This window comes from Talpa europaea (assembly GCF_964194135.1).
Source record: "Talpa europaea genome assembly, chromosome: 15".
Taxonomy (NCBI): domain Eukaryota; kingdom Metazoa; phylum Chordata; class Mammalia; order Eulipotyphla; family Talpidae; genus Talpa; species Talpa europaea.
This window is the reverse complement of record NC_140083.1, coordinates 2,223,300-2,244,686: the sequence shown is the minus strand read 5'-3', so window position 1 is coordinate 2,244,686 and position 21,387 is coordinate 2,223,300. Positions and strand designations below refer to the sequence as shown.

Here is a 21,387-nt window from a genome sequence, read left to right as displayed (position 1 = left end):
CCACGCAGCCCCCGGGGCCCCAGCCCGGCCGGAAGCTGAGCCTCCCCTTCCCAGGGCGCCTTCGCGTCTTACCTTAGACAAGTCTGTCCACCTGTGCTTTGCTTTGGTGACAAGAAACTGATGAGCCTGTTCACAAGCTAGTTCCAAATCTGTGACCTTCTTTTTTGATCTTAAGAGAAAAAAAAGAAAAAACTGTTTAAATCGAGTGTGTAACAGGTTGGTCCCCAGACAAGGGGAGGTTCAGGTTCCCGCCCCATGCAAGGGAGGGTGGGGCTGAGCAGGGAGGAGAAGCAGCTGGAGAGGCGCCTGGGGGAGGAAGGTGGAGGAGGGAGAGCAAGAAGGGCCTGAGGAGGCACGAGGGGCAGAGACACGTGAAGAAGCCGTGCTGGCTCCTGGGTCTTGGCCTGGGGGAAGCAGAGGCGGAGAGAGACTGTGGGGAGGTGACAATGGCAGCGTTGATCTTGATTTTGATTTTGCTCTTTCCTCCCAGACTTATCTGGCTGTTTTTGCCCCTTTTTCTTTTTCTTTTTCTTTTTTTAAATATATGTCACTCATTTTTCTAAATTCACTGAATTTTTTTTTTAATAGAGGCATGTTTTATTTATTTATTTATTTGTTTGTTTGCTTATACAAGCACTGGGTACAGTCAGAAGCGCGGGAGGGTGAGAGAATCCACCAGAGCCAGAGCGGGGAGCAGAGCAGGCAGAAGGACCGAAGGACACTGCTGAGGGGAGCAGCGGGCGGCAGGAGAGGTCTGCGCGCCATGCGGGACCCTCCTCCGGTGGCCGGGGAGCAGCCGGGGATCGAACCGTTTTTGCCCCTTTTTCATGGTTTCTGCCAAGAGGTGCTTTAGACTGTGGCAGCTTTCGGGCCTTGCTCTGGGCCGGCCCTCTCCAGCTGGGCATTTACCCGCGAGGGGACGGGGAACTTTGGGTGCTTGATTTTAAAATTGTATTCTTCCCCTTTTCTGTGCTGCACACTGATTGCATTAAAGTTCCTTCCCATAGAAAGTCTCATGCACTAGAGGACGTTCTGATGTTTTGTGTTGATGCGGCGGGTGGCAGAGCCTGTTTAGAGTGGGCAGGTTGGGGGGTTCTGGGGTGCCCTCTCCCGGTCCTGCAACAAGTGGACTATGGCTGGGTCATGGCGGGGGGAGGTTTCGGGGTGGCCGGGGAGGGGAGGAGCAGTGAAGATTGAGCGGGAGGACTCGGTGTCCTGGTTCCCCACTCACGAAACCCAATCAGGAGACAGGTGCAGGGGCAGGAATTGACCACAGGGCAGGTTTTCTGACCCAGCAGACCGGGTCAAGGAGGAGTCAGAGTCCTCAGTGGTTTTTGCAGGTTTTTTATTTACATTTGCCAGGCACATGGCAGGCAGGGTGCTGGGGGGCCGGGAGGCTGCCAGGCCTCCCAGCCCCCAGCAGGTCTTCACTCTGGGCTCTCCGACCTTCTCTCTCTCCCCCTGGGCTTCTGCTGCTTCTAGGCTTCTTTTCGGCTTCTCTTTTGGCTTCTGCTGGCGTCCCCGTGACGCCGCCCTTAAAAGCCCAGTCTCAGCCCAGGTGAACCCCATCTACCTAGGCCCACCCCCTGCTCCAGGTGCCGCCATCAGGCATGCGTTCAGGACCGCAGGGATCCATCATCCAGCCTGATGGCGGGAGGGCAGAAAAGCCTGACATTTTTCCTTACCCTACAAGAGGGAAAAGCCGTAAAACCCCTTGCACCTTCCCTGTCTGTGGGTGCCTCCTGCTAGGGGAGCTGTCGCTGATTTCGGGGCCCAGACCGGCTCCTGAGACGCCGTCCCTGCGGTGAGCGCAGAGCGGTGGAGGGGAAACCACAGAACTGACTGCGCCCGTGCTGCTCTGACCGCTTCCCGGAGGGCTGCATCAGCCCCTGCGCAGAACCAGCTTCGCTCAAAGATGGGGTGACGGGCCATCTTGCCAAAGATGAATAAGGACCTGAGCCAGGGCCCATGGGGAGCCTCGTGTGAACTGCTCCTCGAGGAACCCCAGAAAGCCGGAGTGGAAGACATCGACAGGCCCTACCTCACACTTTTGAAAACACATCACCTGTGCTTCTGTCCACAAGCTGCTTCTAAGCAGAGAGAGACCTCGAGTCAGCCAGCAGGGACCGGCTGAGAAAGGGCAGGGATTTGTGGCCCCAGCCCCGGAAGTCCCAGGTGCTGACAACTCCCAGAGGGCTGCGGGCGGGACCCTCCGTGCAGGACACCTGGGCCTCTGGGCGGCCCCGGGCAACTGGAGGCACATGACTCCAGGCACATGACTCAGCCGAAGAGGCGGCTGGGGGGTCAGAGAGGCCAAATAACCCCCCAAATGGCACAGCCTGCACCTGGGAGCCCCGGACTCACACCCAGGCCTCCTTGGCGCCCGGCAGCGGCCATTCTCATTGTTACACACGACTAGACTTTGTCTCCCCCTTTACTTTCACTTTTAATAGGAAAAGATTCATCTGAACGTCACACGCCACAGAGGTGAGGGCCCCTTTGATCTCTGCGGGCTGAGGGGCCTCTTTCCACTTAGCACTTGGATTTCCAGAGAACACACGAGTTCGTCTGCTCGCGCGCCTGAGAGCCGACGGGGCCCGGGCCCGGGGGAGGCCTGGAGAGAGACGCCCACACTCAGCCTCAGGGCCGGGCAGCGAGTCAGGGCCCAGCGACTGCTCAACGCACAAGTGAGGCAGCTGCTCTTTCGGTGGTGTCTCCCCTTAGGAAGCCCCGCTGCTCGCAGGCGCTACCCTGCAGCGCCCGGGAGTCCCTGGGACTGACCGTGCCAGCGCCCAGCAGTCACTGGGCTGCTGGCTGTCCCTGCCCGGATGCCCACCCTGCACCACCGACCTGTGTGCCCAGTTCAAGGCCCCACTTCTTTGTGAATTACACAACCTTGGCCCCCCACGGTTTGAGACCGCAGCTCTGGCGTTTCCTCAGCAGCGCGCCGAGACCGGCTGGGCATGAGGGCGCGCGCGTTTCACTGTCTTTCCTTCATTTCATCTCCAAGCAGATGCCAGCTTGTGGGGTACTACACTCTTTTACTGGGACCTGCCCGCCCCAGTACGTGGTGAGTATATCGCCTAGTCAGGGGTGCTGGCTGGCTTCTCTGCTTCATGCCGCCGCCGGTTAGACCACACCCCCACCCTCGACCACATTCTCTCTCCGTTCATTCCTAAGTTTATTTACTCTTCCGAGGTCACCCCTTCTCACGCCCCCACAACCCTGGATGCTGCTACCCCCACACCTCTACCACCAGCACTGTAACCTCACCTGCTTTTCTGTTCCATCTCTCTCAACTGTCTACCGGACTTGGCAGAATCACGGAACTTCAGGGTGGAAGGGATCCAAGGTCAAGCAGCCTGATCTGTCCGCACTTGACCACTGAAGACCAGAGGGCTGCTGGGACTGCGCTGCGTGTTCACAAGTCTTGTCTAAAAGGACTATAGGTCCAGTGAGGTGGATCCCTGCCTGCTCTGTTAGACTGCTCCTATGTCCTCCCTGCGCCCGAGGCGTCACCTGGATGTCCCAAAAGTGCTCCCTAGAGACCCCGACAGCATTGCTATCTCTGCAAAGTTAGTGCATCTAAGATGGTCTCACTACCTAATCACATATCCAAGCAGCCCCATTTCTTCCCTGGGCGATGAGGATTAATAATTTTCTTAGCTACTCTTGCTTGAACCAGGGCCTCCTGCTGATTTTCTCATCCATTTCTCCCTTTTCCCCTGTACCTGTCTCCTCTAGAGAGAGCAGAAGGTTCTCCTGTGGCCTTTCCCAGAAGCTACTTGTGTCTGCTCCTACTGCCTGACTCTGCCCTGACAGCCAGTCAGCTCCCGCCCTCCCATCAGCCAGAGACATGGATGCGCTACTACGATGTGCTGCTGCAGGCCCTGAAGACACAAGGATGAGCAGTGCGGACGGAGCCCGTGTCCTCAACAGCTCACACTGTGAAGGCAGGAGGCTAACAGCAGGCACATGGAGAAAAGGGTGAATCAGAAAAGGTGAGATACTGAGTGTGACCTTGATGATGACAGGCAGTAGGGGACACTTCAGCTAAGACCATGAGTTGCTCTTTGAGGCCGGAGTGATGAGCAGGCAGCCGTGGGTCTTGGGGAACAGCACTGCAGGCAGGGCAAGAGCCAAGACGCGCTCTGGGACCAGTCAAGATGGCGCGGGCACACACGCCCTTCCCAGCCCTCTGATCACAACTAAAACCTTTAGGCAGAATCCAAAAAGTAACTCGCTGAGGACACTAAAAAGTAAATAATCGGAGACTGGTGGAGAGGAAATCAAAACCTGAAGATTGACTGATACAGGGTGATTTCATTGTTTCCCCTCCTTCCACATCCCCAGCTTAGGCTTAAGGGAAGTTCTAATTCTGAAACTGTGCGGTAGCCATGGACAGAAACAGCTCCAAAACAAGTATGTAAACTCAGACGCCTACAGTAAAGAAAGTCTATTTTTCTGATCAAAAAACTACTAAGCAGGGCCTCTGCAGTACAGAGTATGGGTCGTGGTGGGGGAATCCTTTCTCTCTCTTTTGTCCTTTTATTCTCCAATCCTGATCCGAGGCAAGCTCAGGTATGAAGCTGCATTTTTGTGATGGTGCCAGGAACAGCCGTGCAAGTAGGTGCCTCAAACTAAAATTCTTCTCTCTCATAAGTGGAAAGTAGAAAGGGCTCTCTGTGATTCAAAGAGTGTTAGAGGAACCCACACTATTTGTCTCTTTATCTCTCTTCCATGTAGCTCTGGAGATGAACCACTATAAAACCATAGAGTCACTAAAATCTAAGGTTTTCTAGCCAGGAGATCAGAAAAAGGTCCCCTGGCGACTGAAGAGTGTAGGGAGAATCATAGACAGGAGAGAGCTGGAGAAAGGGATCCCCAAATCTGTGTGGGAAGTTCCAGGTGAACCTCTCAGGTGCACACACATAAAATCAGCCCCAGGCAGGTTAGCTGAAGCTTTGAGAACTTGACTGCAGTGTAGTTAAGACCGGAAGCTGGGTGGGCCTGAGAGCGCTGCAGTGACTTTGAAAGCCGAGCTGGCAGTAAGCTGGCAGGCAGGGCAGGGCTTGCAGCCTGACATTAACTGGCTGTAGTATCTACTAAAGCAAACAAAAACCAAATCAATATACTATAGAGGTTCTTGACAGGACCACAATGCCACAACATATTATTTAAAATTCCATAATACAATCCAAAATTACCTAATATACAAAGAGCCAGGAAAATCTCCATAATCACCAGGTAAAAGACAACAGCCTCCAGTTGTAAGATGACCTGGATGTGGAAATTATCATATTTTAAAGTAACTATTCTCGCCATAAAGTAACAGTGAAAAAAAAAAAAAAGGAAGACAGGCATTCAGGGTGAAGGAATAGAAGCTTCAAAACAAAATGAAAAGAACCAAGTGGAAACTTGAGAACTGAGAAACACAGTTCTTGGCATCAAATCTTCACCGGGTTGGCTCAGTGACAGGATGGACGTGACAGAGGGGTGAGCCAGTGAACTTGAAAGTCGATGAGTGGAAATTATTCAAACTGAACAACAGAGAAAAACATGGAAAAAAAAGAAAGAATATAGCCACAGGAACCTGTGTACAAAATCACAAGGTCTGCTGTTCGTGTGTCCAGGGCACCAAAAAGAGAGAGAAAGAGGTTGGCACAGAAAACAATACTTGAAGAAATAATAGCTGAGAATACTCCCAATTTGATGAATAACATAAAATTATAGGTTCAAGAAGTTCAGTAACCCCCAAAAAGATAAATTCAAAGAATTCTCAAACACTCACACTCACACCACTGAATGTCCAAAGCAGGCTGAGAAAACAGTATCTCACATATTGGGGCAGACGGTCTGATGACTGCAGATTCCTTGCCACAACTGTGGACACCAGAAGATGGTGGAATAACATTTTTAAAGTGCTGAATAAAATGCCAATCCAGAATTCTATACCTAACAACAATATGTGTTAAGAGTGAAGGAGTAATAAAGATATTCTCAATCCAGGAAAGCTAAAAATTTGTCTCCAGTAGATCTGCCCTAAAGAGGTACTAAAGGAAGTTCTTTAGGGGAAGGAAAATGAGAGCAGAGACAAATCTGGGTTTCAGAAATGAAGAAAGAGCAATAGAAATGGTAAATACCCAAGGATTCGGGCCTCCCAGATGGAGCAGGGGTTAAAGTCTCAGCACTATCAATTTATTGCCAGCCACGGTGGCATGAGTTTCATCTCCAGCCAAGGAGCAACCCACATGGTGCAGCAGACCTCTCCTGTCTCGCCCGCTGCTCCCCTCAGTAGATCTGCCTGTTCTGCTCTCCATTCTGTTTCTGGTAAATCCTCTCACTCCCCACTTCTCTGGTCTACACCCCAGTTCTTCTATGTAAAAATAAATAAATAAATAAACAATCCATGAATTCAAGAGGAACTCTCAAGGGAAATTAAAAAATATTTTGAACTGAATGAAAATTAGAACTGCAACATATTTAATTTTGTGGAATGCAGCTAAATCAGTGACTACTAGGAAATTGATAATACTGCATTCTATATTAGAAAAGAACTAAAAAAACATTCCAATTTAAGAAAGTGGAGCAAACTATAACCAAAGCAAGAAGAAATGAAGGAAATAAAAAGAGGCAAGATGAATGAAATTAAAAACATAGTAGATAAAAATCAATGAAACAAAAAAAATGGCTTTTCAAAATAGCAATGAAATTGAGAAACCTTGATCAGCTGAACTGATCAAGAAAAATAAAGGAAAAGAGACATCAATTACCGATACTAGAAACACAAGATGGGATATCCCTAGAGACCCCACAGATGCTAAAGGAATAAGAAGACACTGTGGACACTTAATGTTCATGAATTCAACTTGGATGAAATGGGCCAATATCCTCACAGACACAAACTACCAAAATTCATTCAAAAGGAAACAAACTCTTGATGATCCTGTAATTATTAAAGTAATTGGCTTTAAAGTTAAAATCCTCCCCACAAAGGAAACTGCAGGACCTGATAATTTCACTGGTGAAGTCTATCAAATATTTAAGGAAGCAAGAATGCCAACTCTGTGTAATACATAAAACAGAAGGGAACGCTTCCCAACTGATCAATCGTTCCCAACTATGTTAAAAAGAGAATAAAACAATGATGGAATCGCCTAACAAGCTGCCATCTGATTGAGACAAATCACCACGATCAGGCGGCCCTTCCGCTGTCTTATCGCTCTCCCCAAATTATATCAGCATCTTTTCAGGAGGTGCAAGTTTTCATTGAACACAGTTGAGAATTCAGAATTCTGACTTCAAGCCCACATGGCAAAGGGAAGACTGAGCGAGGAAGGTGTTTCGGACAGATCAGATAAACCAGAAGGCGAAGGCGCAGCGAGAGCACACACTGGATCCCAGTGCTGAGGGGGAAACTGGTCAGATAAGCGGATTCTCTGGAGGAATGAAAGCTCTCCCTCTAAGGACAAAAAAGAAATTTGGCATTTTCAATCAGCCAGTCATTCAACAGGAAAGACTTGATCACACGATGTTTTGTAACAAGATGCTGGACCATCTAATTTTGCTCAAAGGGCACATGACAGGACTCTCATCTTTCACGATGCCCGCACACTAAAATGTACTTAATGTGGGTCATGGGTGAATAAATGGACATGGTGGGCATGTCTTAAACAGGTGACTGGAAGGGAATCAATGACGCAGACATGAAATGTGTCACTGGACCGATCATCCTAATTTACACATCTGCAAATAGAAACCATTTGTAATTACGAAGTTATGAATCCTCAAAGTTTTCAAAAATATTGCGTTTTGATGATGCATGTGGAAAGTGAAGGCCAGAAGACAGAGGGTGCCAACTGGAGGCGGTGGGATGGCTCCAGCTTGGCAGGGGGAGAAGAGGGAGGCCAGGGACCAGGAGGAGGCAAACTCTGGGCAGAAGACGAGGTCCTCCCCCCAGGCCCTGAGTTCAAGTCCCTGCTCCACTCCCCCCGCCCACCACCACTTGTCCTTCTGGATAGGTCTTTAACTTTCTCTAAGTCCCAGTTCCTTCATCTGGAAAGCCTGGTGGTAGTGCCGGCTTGCAGGGCTGTTGAGCACTAGGGAACCGTCACCTGGAGGCGCAGGCCTGGGTGCGGCCGCTGACTGGTTTTCCACAGCAGTGCCTGGGTGGTGCCTGGGAGCTGCCCCTCAGCCAGACCCCTGGAGCCCACACTCAGTCTCCCAGGGCTCCAGCCTGCCCTCATCTATGTTCATCCTCTAGCCTGGAGCTGCTGAGGGAGCTTTCTACAGCACCCCTCATGCCACAGCACAAGACCCTTCACAGCCAGCCCATCTGCCTTTCCAGGCCCTCCCTCCCAGCAGGCTCCCCCTAGAAGATGCGTTTGCTCAGTGCTCCCACTTCTGCGGTTTTGCAAATGCTCTTCCCTGGCCTCGAATCACCACCCCAGCAACTTGCACCTGACAAACTCCTACTCACACCTCGAGATCCAGCTCAAATAACCCACAGTTCCTGAGCATCCGAGTGGGCTTAGTCTCCCTGTGCCGCCTCGGTCTTGCTTCCATTTCAGTGTCACCATTTTTTTTACCTTCCCCACTTTTGATCATGAGAGTTCACCTTACTCAGCTGTGCACCACCCAGGCCTGGGCAACGTCTAGCCCCAAGGGACCCTCAGGAAGCATCTGATGAGTGAGTGGATCAATTCAGAGACGTCTGAGTCATCTGCAGGGAAGACTGTGCTTCATGATTGAGATTTTCCATTCTGCATACATTCTCGCGAAACTTCTTTCAAGAGGATTTTGGGGGGGGGGGTGTGTTAATGTTAAGCAATCAAGTCTCATATTATGGCTCCTGGGGACCTGAACAATTGGAAGCAGGTGTCCGACTCACATGTAAAGGATCGTTTCACTCAGAGAGAGACAATAGTCGTTTCTTGGTTTTTCTTTCTTTCTTTTAGACACAAAATAAAACCAGTGAATGTGGGGGCGGGTGGGTTTGAGTGCAAGGTCAGGGGGCCTGCGCGCCTCGCCAAGTCTCACACAGTCTTACCTAGTGACAGGGCTTCTGGGACTCCCCTCTCTGGGAAGAGGTGTCTGTCTGGAGCCCTGAGGACTGTGCAAACCTCAGTACCAGCAGCCTGTGTATGCCAGCACCGCGCCGATCGCCAGGGCAGCAACACCGCCATGCACAGTACTGCTCCCCAAACACCCCGGCACAGGCAGCTCCAGGTCTGTGGCACTTCCTTCACCCCTCCCCGCTAGCATTCAGCGCATCTTGGTGGGGAGCCGCCTGCCACAGGACGGGGCTGGAGGGGAGGCCCTGGCAGCGCGCTCCGACCTGGAGGGCCAAGGGCTGGACGCCCAGGTCCTCCTCCCGCGAGGCGGGTTCGGGGCGGGCTGGTACGGGGCGCAGTACTGCCAGGGAAAGGCCCGAAAGGGGCCCTTGCATCTCCTAAGGCAACCGGGCACGGAGCCCAGATTGAGAAAAGCAACAATCTGTGAACACAGGTGCGGACTCATGTGCGCGGCAGAGACGGACAGGGCGCAGCTCCCGCCGGGGGTCTCACTGCGTCCGAGGCTCCCCTGCAACGCCGCGTCCGGGCCTGGAGGAGCTTGAGTGCCCTGGCCGGCGACTGCGGGAGGGCACCTTGGGGGGGGCATGGCTCAGTGGCGCCGCGGGAGCCCAAGGGGCGCGGACACTGAGTAACACCAACGTAGCTGAGCCCAGATTCATCCAAAACCAAAATCCCCACTCCCCGCGCACGCTCACGGGCAGAGGCACAGGATGCGGCTCCCCGGCGGCGGGTCAGCCGGCTCCCGGTCCCGTCTCCACACTGAGCTAGCCCCGCATGGGCACGGGTGCCCCCATCTCCCTGGGGGGCCCGGCGGGTGCGAGGGACCCTGGCGGGGGCAGCTGGGCACCTCCTTACCTGACGAGTCTTTGGGGGGCGTCCTCTGCTCTGGAGGGTGGCCTCTTCTCACACAGGCCCCGAAATTCCCGGAAGTTGAGCGTGACGCTGAGCCGCAGGCCCAGGAGGCTGAGGAAGCGCTCGAACTCGCGGTCCCTGAGGTTGAGCAGCATGAGCTGGAGCAGCCGGCGGAAGTCCAGCATGTTGATGATGCCATTCCGGTCGGTGTCCACCTTGAAGAAGGCGGAGTAGGGGTTCTGCAAGCGAGACGCCTTGTTAGGTGCCGCCCCGGGACAGGCAGCGGCTCGGTGGCACTGCTGAGCTTTCAGGGGATTCTGCTGGCCCAAGAATGTCCTGGCCCGCCGGTGCCCTCTTTGTGGAGCCCTCAGGACAAACGTGGAGTGCTCAGGACAAAGGACAGAAAAGGTGCGTCTTCCCCTTTACTCTGTTTATGGTACCAGGCGCTGCCCACGCCAGAAGCGAGAGAGGGTGTGCCCGGGCTTCCCAGCACAGAGAAAACCCACGCAGGTCTCCTGGCAGGTTGGAGGGCCATAGGGAGAACTGAGGGCTGGGAGAGGCCAGCACGTGGGCCGGGTCGCGGGGCCCAGGGGCCCAGCAGCCATCCAGGCGAGGAACGGAATGTGCAAAGTCAGGGAGACGACGGAGGGGTTAGCCAGAGTGTGGGCGAGGACGGGGCCAAGCTGCCGCTGGAGAGGAGGGCCACGTGGGCAGCGAGTCTGTGGGCCGTCAGGCTGGGCAGGGCTGGCCCTGAGGGCGAGGCGGGGGCAGCTCAGGGCGCCTGCTCTGGGGCAGAGGTCCATGGGGGATTGCGGAGAGAACGTGCAAACGCAGGGACGTTCGTCAACGATCCCGCCGGGTGGGCTATTATCAAGCAGTGTTTGATTTCAGGAATACACGCCAACCCTGGACACATGCCCGAACCTGCAGAGACACAGCTAGAGGGCCCCGGCCCAGGGAGAAGTCACAGGAACCACAGGGCACCTGCCCAGGTCACCCCGGGGGCTGTGCCTGCACCCTCTGTGGTCGGGAGGAAGGGCCTCGGTCGTCATAACCACTTCCCGCCCAGTGAGGGGCCAGGCCCGGGCTGTCAGGGTGTGGCCCACTCTCGACAGCATGTTCTCCGTGTCCCCTACAGCCTCTGCACGTGGCCCTGACTCCAGCCTCCTCCAGGCTGAGCTGCGGCTTCTCCCTAACGCCCACCACCGGAAGGCACTCTGGGGCCAAGTCCCTGCTCCCACTGCTGATGTCCTTTTTCTAGCCAGCATATGCTGAGGGCCTGAGATTCAGTTCCAGGGTCACCTCCTCCAGGCTCCTTACAGGGGCCTGTTCGCAGTGCCCCACCGCGCACGTGGTCCTCTCTGCCACAGCAGCCTCCAGGTGCACCAGCGCCTGCCCCCTGGGCTGCAGACTGGACTGAGCCACCTGGGCCGGCTGGATCCCTCCTCTCCACACTCAGTGGAGATCCCAGCACAGAGTGTGTGATACGCATCTGGTGAGGGAGCTTGTGGAGTGGATAGAACAGACGCAGCCTATGACGCAGGCTGCCGTGCACCTTCCCCCTGCTGGGGGAAGGACACCCTGCCCTCCAGGGCCTTCCAGGGGCAGAGGGCGGACCCAGAAAAGTATCAGGCACTGGGGAAGGGCGGGCGGGACCCCAGAGCCCAGCACCCCCGCCCGGGCAAGCGCCTGAGTCTGTGGAGGGGAGCAGGGCAAGGCCAGGGCAGGCTCCAGGGGCCTCACCCAGGAGGCTCGGGGGCTGGCATGGGGACAGGGCCGCACTGGCCAAGCACAGGTGCAATGAATTTACCCTGAAGGAGTCTTTCAGTTTCTGAGGGAAAAGCCTCTGGCATTCCTCGGCAGTTATAAAGAATCTCTCGGGAGTCCGAGGAGCCGCTTCTGGCCCACTCATTTTAGCCTCGGGAGTCCGAGGAGCCGCTTCTGGCCCACTCATTTTAGCCTCGGGAGTCCGAGGAGCCGCTTCTGGCCCACTCATTTTAGCCTCTGAAACTGACAGACCAGAAGACTCCATTAGCGACAGGAACCCCCTCTGCTTCGACACTGAGTTCTTCATCTCCCCGGGGCCCGCGAGGTCTCAGGGCTCACAGACAGCACAGCCGGGCCCAGGCCTGGCAGGTTCGAGCCCAGCCTGGTTAGTGTGTCAAGCCCTCGCCCCGAAACCAGGCAGGAGGAGCAGCCGCCACTTAAACACCGGTCCACCGCCTCGGGCTGGGGTGGGGGTGGGGGGCGGGGAGCACCTGTGCCGCGCCAGGCTGAAACCCCGGGACTTGATTTGAGAGTTAGAGCCAGGCGCGTCACCACCACACCTGGGGTGTCTGCAGGACGGCAAAGGCCAGGCACCTGGGCCCAGTCTGGGACCCTGCTTCTGCCCAGTACCCCTCACCCCGCCCCACCATGGCAGCCGGGCCTGGCGTGGACCCCGTCAGCTCCTATGCCTGGCAGGCCACAGCCCACCCTACTGGAGGCTCCCTGGCCATGCCAAGCCCAGGCCTCAGGCTCGGGGCAGCCAGAACCTCTGCTGGCAAGAGAGTCCAGCAGGGGAGACAGATGGAGGAGGAGGAAGTGAGGTGAGAGGGCAGGGAGGACCCCACCGGCAGCCCCTGCTCCTCAGGCGAGGACCTCCTCACCCCGGCCCCTCTCCTCACCCGGCACTCCCCGGAATGAGTGTGCCTTCCTCCCCTTCTCTGTTTTCCTTCAGTTAACACACACACACACACACACACACACACACACACACACACACAAAGGGTCACGATTCTAAAATGCTGCGGCTCTCCAGTCGCCCGGCCCCAGCGCGGGACCTCTCCCTCGGGTTTGCAAAGGAAAATCTGGGGGTGGGGGCAGTGCTGGATGGGACCAGAAACTCCGCAGCACTCCCAGGCCCAGGCCTGACTGGGGAGGGCGGCAAGAGGCAATCGGAACTCCCGGGCTCCCCACCAGCCCGCAGGGCACTCGTGGGTGCAGCTGCCAGCTGGCTCTGCCCACCAGGAGGACGACCGGCTGCCGACAGCTTTTGCACGCGAGAAGGCACGGGAGCCGAGAGATGCTGCGGGCGGGAGGCTGGGTACACGGTGCCCACCGGGCCCTTCCCACCGGGCGAGGAGAGGGGAGGGATGGAGGCTGGGCCATCTGGGACGGAGACTTTCAGGGCCTCCGTGTCCTCCTCTGCAGAAGCCGGGGAGGGAGGGCAGGGGGCGGACACCTGCCTTGTGGTGCCTGGGGAGGCCAAGTACCGGTAACCAGCATCTCGTGCTGGGGGGGCCTGACGGAAGGAGCAGAGGCTTTGGGATAAATTTCACACCTGGTTCGTCTCTAAGTCTGTGGAAGGTTGTGTCTGGCAAAGCCTGCACTCACAGTTCAATTTAAGTCGGTGAAAAGGCAGAGACAGAAAAAACAGTGACTGTGTCCACTCCAGGGTCAGGACACTCACGATCAGTGTGAACAGCTCTGGGGTCAGCACACTCACAATCAGCGTGAATGTCTCCAGGGTCAGCGCGCACGCGCACACACACACAAACGCGCATGGTGTGACTGTCTCCAGGGTTCACACACACACACACCCGTGTGAGCTTCCCAGAGTGAGCTTCCCAGCTTGGGTGGCCCAGCAGCCTCACTGCCCTGCTAGGAAGGTGGCGCCACCGGGAGGCGTGCCTGCAGGGTGTGCCCGGGGCGATTAGCTACCTTGGAATCCTGTAGTAAAATCATTATAACTCATCCCTTCTGGGCCAAATCCTATTTTTTTGATCAGCAGAGCATACTGGTCGTTATCCATGGCCATCCCGTTATCTGCCAGTACCTGGCAAGGAAGACAAGCGAGGGAGAGGCGATTAGGCTGTCCTGGGGTCCCTGCAGGCAACCCCCCCTGCAGCCCACCAATGCTCCCCAGCAGTGCTCCCCAGCAGCGCACCCCAACAGCACTCCCCGCCAGCCCATGCTCCAGCCTCTGATTGTTACCCACCTGCCCGCTCCCCCCCACCCCACAGGCTCCCAGGGCAGGGCCTGTCCTAGGCCCTGCGTCCCAGGGTTGTTTGTGAGCAAGTGAGTGAACAGAGGCCCAGTGTGGGCTCCCTCACGGCTCCTGGAGTCACAGCCAACACTGCAAACCTTGAAACGGCAGCGCCATCAAGGTGCCCGCGTTCACACTGCAGTGCGTGCAGCGGCCGTCGAGCTGCCGCAGTCAGATGGAATTTTGCTCACGTTCCAGGGAGCAGGCAGACTAAGGCAAGGCGCTTTGAGCGGGGAAACTAAAATTTTGATCATAGCTTCACTATGGTCCATAGTTTAAATCTCAAGGTACCGTAGTTTTTGGGAGAGCAAGGGGGACTCGGGGGGCATCCACGGATACCCCTTTCTTCTCCTCCCCTCATGCTAGTCCACTCTCTGAAACTAGCCCACAATCCCTTCACCCCCCACCCAGAACCCGCTACTTGCAGCTTCTGTGTGTGTGTGCACACACGTGTGTGCCCGTGTGAGGGGCGAAAGGGGAGAGACTGAGAAAAAACACTCACTTCACCACCCAAAACTACTATTTACAAACAGCTCCTATGTGTGCACATGCCTGTGTGTGTGTGCGTGGAGCGGGGCACGGAGGCAGAGTGAGGTCTCTGCACTGCACACTCATCTAGACTATTCTCCCTTCCCAGGAGAAACCGGTGGCCTGGATGGGCAATGCCAGCATCAGAGGGCAAACGAGACAGAGCTACCTGGCAGGAGGCGATCCCCACAGAAAGGGGAGACAGAGGCAGGCCGGCAGAGCCATCCCTGCTGCTCCCCAAGCAGTCCCCTTTCAATGGGAAAACAAGGCCCTTCTTTCAGAAAAGGACACAGCCTCAGTTCAAAATGTGTCTGTCTAGCGGGGTGGAAGCTACTCTGGACGACGGAGCCCGCCAGGTGGGTGGAGAAGGCAGTCTGGAGGGCCCGGTGTGCAGACAGGCTTGAGGAACGGGGGTGCGTATGTCTGGACGGGCCAGGGGCATGCGTCAGGGCTCTGAGGCACAGGAAGTAAGAGCACACTAGAGAGCAAAGGCACGACAGAGTCGGCCTCCCTGCCTACAGCCCGTGCAGGAAGCCGAATGGGGGAAAGAGCATGGTTGTACTCATCAGCGCTGTCATCACTGTCCCCACCATCCCAACCGCCACCCTCATCATCACCACCATCATCACAGCCATCATTATCACAACCGCCACCATCATCATCGCCACCATCATCACAGCCATCATTATCACAACCGCCACCACCATCACCACCACCTGGCAGCAATGCTTATCGCCTGTCTCGTTCCAGCCGTTGTGCTGAGTTCTTTACAGACATCACGCAGCCTCATTTGATCCTCCTCATAAGCCTAAGAAGGGCTTCCTTACTAACCTATTTTTAAAGATGCGAAAACTGAGGTTTAGCGAGTCGAGGTGACTTGCCCTGGTCACATGGCTAGGCGGCGACAGACTTGGGGCGACAGACTTGGGGCGACAGACTTGGGGCGGCGACAGACTTGGGGCTCAGCTGCAGGCCGGGGTTAGGCCAGTTCCATGAGCATTTAAGTCTAGAGACCAAACTGAGGGGACAGCATCGTGCTCTTATTAAGCACGATGATGACTGGCTTATTGCATCTGCACGGCCAGTCCTCTGGCCCTGGCCTGGGCCTGCCTTGTGACTGTGAGCTGAAGTAAGTACACAAGCTACGGGAAGCCAGGAGGGCAACAAGGGGCGGGAAGGCAGGGGCGTGCTGCCTGGGAGCCAGGGGCGCGGTGCTGATGCCAGGGCGAGCCTGGGGACTCCTGCAAGCAGCTGGTGCCTGGGAATTCTGAAGGCTGACAGCCCGGTGCCATCTGCACGTGCACCGTCCCAGCTCCGTAGAGGAGCCTGTCCCCGCAGGGCTGGTTCGAGTGTTTAGCCAGAAAGCTGCAGCCCCCAACAGTGCCCCAGCAGCACTGGGCCTCTGGTAAGGACAGGTTGCTTTCTGAGAAAAATACCTTGGTGTTTTGAAAACAATTGCCCATGAATTAGTCATTGCCACTTCCTCCCGCTCAGTCCTTTCTTTAAAGCACAGGGAAAGGCTGCAGAGGACACCCTGGAGAGGACAGCTTCCCAGAGGCGCTCAGGTCTCACAAACACAAAGTCCCTGCTGCCACCAGGCCGCTCACCACTAAGGGCACTCGGCAGCCTGTCAGCTCCCGAGTCATGGTCCTCGGAGCAATTTACAGCTTGGGAAGGCGAAGCTGCAGCATTTGTGACACAGACTTAAAGTGTTTAGCAGCTCCAGTCACAGCCCTTGGTCTCTCCCAGGAGGTGTTTCCCTAAGTTCCTCGAGAGTCTTGAACTGTGGTTTGGCATATTCTGATTCCGCCAGCCGGGACCCAGATAGTCACGGCAGAGTCCCAAGTCCCAAGTGTCACTGACAAGGAGAGGCCAGAGGGCTGGAAGGTGCCGGCGCTGTTCAGAGTGGCTTTCACACATCGGCTTGTTTACACCTCATACAACTCCTCAACCGATGCGGCGCGTCCACACCGCGGACTCTGAGCCCAGGGCTCAGGGATGATGGGAAAGACACAGCTGCCGGTGGTGGGGGAGGATGCCAATGGTGTCCGCCTGATGTCACAAGCCCACTGGGAGGGCCTGGAGGCCGTGGGCTTCAACCTCACTGATGACCCGGGGGAGCCTGAAGCTGGACACCAGCATAGCCCAGGGCGCACGTGAGCAGCGAGAGACTCTCAAATTGCCGCTGGTGTGGCTGCCCGGGATGCTTGGCGTTGGCTCTGGACTCAAAGTTACGACTCAGGCTCAACAAATCGCGGGCTCTTCTGACAGCTCTCAAGCACGGGGCCATGCAAGCCAGGCCCAGTCAGGCTGGGCATCTGTAGGGGGCCCTGTGGGACTCGGCTGGGGCATTCACCCGGGTCTGCTGAGGTTGGGGGATCCGTGAGTCAGCTACCTCATGACCAACCATCGAAAATGTGGTGGCAGACAACAGGACAAGCACCGATTCTCACACTCATGGTCTACAGGATGGGTGGGGTCTGCTGACATAAAATGGACTTGGCGGCGTGTTTCTGGTTCAGGCAGAGGGTGGATGGGCCGGCTCCCAGCTGCAGGCCGGGGTTAGGCCAGTTCCATGAGCATTTAAGTCTAGAGACCAAACTGAGGGGACAGCAGCTGGCCCAGCAGCAGACCACTGGAGCACAAGACCCAGCAGACCACACAAGTGGACTTTAGCAGGGTCCGAGGCGCAAGTCTCCTTGGCCACGTTCCCCGTCACAGAAAGCCACATGACCCAGGCCAGCATCATGGGGTCACCAAGTGGGAGCAAGGGAGGAGCCAGAGCATGAGCACTGAGGTGCTTGCCGGCTCTCTGAATCTATGGAATTCTGTAAATTTGGGGGTGATGTTGTGAGCACTAGAAACACACCAGAATCCCCATGGACTCCCCTGCCCCGACCTAGAAACTTCTAGTGCTCAAGCTAGGTCTGGTTGGTGCACCTGATCTCATCTCGCCTGGTCGTTGTGACAGTACTGCACGCATTTCCAGAACAATCCTCCCTCCAGCCTTAGCAGCCCACTCTGGACCTTCAACCACCGACCTAGAATGCAGTGAGGCTTTCCCTTTCCTCTTTCCCTGCAGACATGATGACGACAGTGGAAATGGATGGCAGTCGTGCCGTGCCTTAGTTGTTTGGTTGTTTTTCAATGTACTGTTCCCAGAGACCCCAACGAGACCGACACTGAGCTGGGCTAACAGAAGGACAAGATGTTGAACCTCCATGCAACCTTCACGATTGTGAAATGAGACAGTCTCGGTCTGAGAACAAAAGGTAAGGTGCTCGAGGGGAGGGTCCGATAGAACAAGTGCATTGACCAGACTTGTTTAATTTCAGAGGCAAACACCCCAAACCTCGCCCATTTGCCCTCGTGCAAGATCTTAGTGTGTGCCTGGGCAGATGGACCCAGCCCTTCAGTAACGAAGTGTGAAGACTCTACATTTCAAGAGCAGATAGGTTTTCAGGACAGAAAGCTAGCCAAGTCCAATGATGATCCCAGTAACACAGGGAAGGGAGGGTAACTGGACAATGTTGATAATGGGAAAATAGAAACCTGGCCTGAGACTATGTGAAAATGTAAAACGACAGAAAAATGAGGGAAGATCTAGTTTACAAAACATAAAGACCCAGGTGCTTTGATACAGAAAGAGCTGCCCAGACCGGGGGAATGAAGTGAGAATTCTGAGTCAGTCCCAGGACAAAGAGGAGGTCATCAGGAACAGAGGCTCACTCGGTGGGATACATGGACGTGCTCCCTCTTACCCCACATGCAGTAATGAATTCCAAAATGAATTAAGCATTCACATTAAAATACAAAACAATAAAAATTATTGCAAGAAAATCTAGATATCTGTGAAATATGGGAAGGGGACACGGGGGCAGAAAGGAACGACACCTTATTAACCAAGGCTACAAACCCCGAATTTATTCTTAAAAAGAAGAAAAAGGAAGAAAGGAAGATCAACATAGTTAGTTGAACAAAAGCGGAAAAGATTTCAGTGTCTGCAGAAGTAGAACTGAGTTGGTGCAAATGGGGCTGAGAGGGTCAAGGCAGGGTCAGGGATGAGAGATACAGAGGATCTGGGGGACACAGCCCCAGGGGTCAGAACGCAGAGGGCGGGAGAAACCAGGATTCCTGGGTTTCTTATGAAAGCAGGATAAACAATGACGTCTGTCGTAAGCCAATAATCCTTCTAAATTGACAAGAGGACAAAGGATGTAAATAGGCAACTCACTAAAGAACAAATTGTTATGGCCAAAAATAAATAAAGAAAAAGGAAAGGGAAGAATAAATTCCCTACTAGCATTCAGGGAAATGAATGCAAATGAAAGTTAAAGTGAGCTATCACTGTAAAACAATCAGACCAGCAAAAATTTAAGAGTTAGAATGTCTTTTGGTAACGGGTGAGAGAAGAAGCTCCTCTCACACATGGATAGAAATATTCCCAGGAAAATGAATTACTCTCGTCTTTTTTAATAAAGCAAACAGGCAACACGTGCAAAAGTAAAACAATAATGTCTTAGTCTAAGTGATCCAACTCCTGGGAATCCATCCCTTCGATATAACAGCATCAGCATGCACAGACACATAGGAGATGCAGTTTAAAAGGAAAAAAGAAGTGAAGGCCCATCAAAAAAGAGAGGGCTGATGTTCACTGGAGCACTGATCTAGGCTTGCACTAAAAACAAATACACAGAAGCACTGTTTCAGGGAATTGAGAGCTGCTAAGGCCATGAGTACTCAAAGGGACAGAAGTCTGCAGAGGAGGGGACCTGGGAACCCAGAGGAGAGGTGAGTCCCTCACTGGTCTGGGAGCCAGGAAAGAGGTCTAGGGTTGGAGTGGACACCTAGGCAGATGGTCACCACCAATAGGAAAAGAAACAAGTGGAGCTAATGAGGAGCTTGCAGCAATGCAGAGACCAAGGGCACAGACAAGCAGCTAGATCCCTCAGAGAAGGGAGAGCAGGGAACTGAGCTGACACTGCCAGAGTTCCTGAAGACTCTGGCTGGATCCTGAGGCTATAAGGGGCAGAAGAGTGAAAATGCAGACAAAGACTAGTACAGCACAAGGGACTGTCTGTTTGTTTGTTGCCTTGTGGTCCTGAGGAAGCAAAGGTTAGAGTTCAGAATTTCTCAGGGGCAGGGGCTCAGAGTTTGAAACTTGGCACCCTGCATCCTAGAAACAGGAGTAACAAAACAAAACAAAAAGCAAATGAAACTTTGAGAAACTGCATTCTGGCCTCAAATTAACTCCATCCCTAACTGGATTAAGGCTACCACACCCCACTCTGCCCAGCAAAGGAAAGGGTGACCCATTTTCCAGAGCCTCTCAATTTTCTTAACACAATATCTGGCATTCAGTAAACTGATAGAAGCCATAAGTAAAGCAACAAACAGCAGGAAAATATCTACAGGTGATCCAGAAGTTAGCAGAAAAAAGATTTTTTAAATATCTATGAATACATTTCAAGAAAATGCAGGAGCATTTGGACAGCAAAAGAAAAGACAGGTATATTGGAATGTATTGACAATAATCAAATGGACATTCCACACATCAAAGAATATATGACACTAAAATTAGGAACTATATGAAAACCACCAGCCACAGATTAGAAAACGCAGCACACAGATCACTGAACAAGAAGAGGTCAATGGAAAATACTGGGGCTGAAGTGCAGGCAAGAAAGGATCAACAGAGCACAAGAGACTGGAAGAGACAAGTGGAGCCCATGAACATCATTGGAGTTCAAGAAGGACGGTGAGGATGGGGCATAAGGGAAGGAAGAGATAATAGCTGAGATTTCTTTCACAAAGATTTTTAATTATACATGGCAACCTAAGATTCAAGAGAAGCTGCAGAGCCCACAGGAGGCACGCATGTAAAGGCACATCTAGACACAGCCGGTGAAAGGGATGCATCCAAAGGCAGAAAGGAAACTCTCAAACATGGCTAAAGAACAAAAAACAGACACACTGCACTCAAATAGGCAACAATAAGACCGATGGTTTATTTATCAACAGAACTGACAGAAGCCATAATGCAATGAAGTATGACCTGGAACCTGAAAGAAAATAATTGCCAACCTAAAATGCTATCCCCTGCTAAAATATCTTTACAAAGTAAGAGTGGATTTCTGCTCCCAGGTTCAATGTGCAAGGAGCTCAGAAGTCATAACTTCCACTGGTGCCATAAGAAAAAAGCTGAACAAACTGAAAACCAAAGACTTTTTTAGAGTTGTGGAGGACTCTGGATTCTGGAAAAAGAGGTGGACACAGAGAATCACAGCCAGGACTAGTTTACCTAGAGCAGAGGCACAGTAGCCATTCTGACAAATTGCTGCAGGCTGCACGAAGATTAGCCGGGAAGGAGGAACTCCTGGGGCCTGTCTTTGGGCGGAGCATACCTTTACCACCAGGAACACTGCCAGCTTCTCAAGGTGACTGTTTCAAGAAAATTCCCCTTGTGTGTGTCAGGCAAACGAAGCCCAAAATAAGTAGCTGTAAGTAAGTACAAGAAATAATAAGGGTAAGAGCAGAAACCAATGAAATGTGGAAAAACAGTAGAGAAAATCAATGGAACCACAGTTTATTTCTAAAAAGATCAATAAAAGTGAAAAATCTCTAGCTAGACTATTCAAGAGCAGAGAGAAAAGACTAAGAATATTACCAATATTATGAATGAAAATGGAATCACATAGGCATTTAAAGGATAATGAGGCATGAGTCTATATTGATATAAATAAAATAGAGAAGGAGAGACAAATTTTCTAAGGAGGAGAATTCTAAATAATCTATGTTGATATTCTGCCCTTTCAAAGAGAGGACCAGGTTCATGCCCTACGTGTGGACTGTGTGAGGAGACTTTGCCCACCTCTGAGTATGCAAAGAAAGAGGGAAGAAAAGTGA

The 21,387-nt window shown here is 53.5% G+C and overlaps 1 protein-coding gene across 1 annotated transcript in view; it reads right to left on the bottom strand.

Annotated features, from left to right (window-relative positions):
* Positions 1-21,387, bottom strand: part of EFCAB6 (EF-hand calcium binding domain 6) — a gene marked incomplete at both ends in the record, with an annotated part of 146,412 nt that overhangs the window by 37,552 nt on the left and 87,473 nt on the right. The window contains 5 exons of the mRNA XM_084254883.1: positions 73-169; positions 9,930-10,165; positions 11,737-11,936; positions 12,885-13,112; positions 13,629-13,743. Coding sequence (XP_084111009.1) covers positions 73-169; positions 9,930-10,165; positions 11,737-11,936; positions 12,885-13,112; positions 13,629-13,743 — 876 coding nt within the window. The remainder of the gene's footprint in view (positions 1-72; positions 170-9,929; positions 10,166-11,736; positions 11,937-12,884; positions 13,113-13,628; positions 13,744-21,387) is intronic.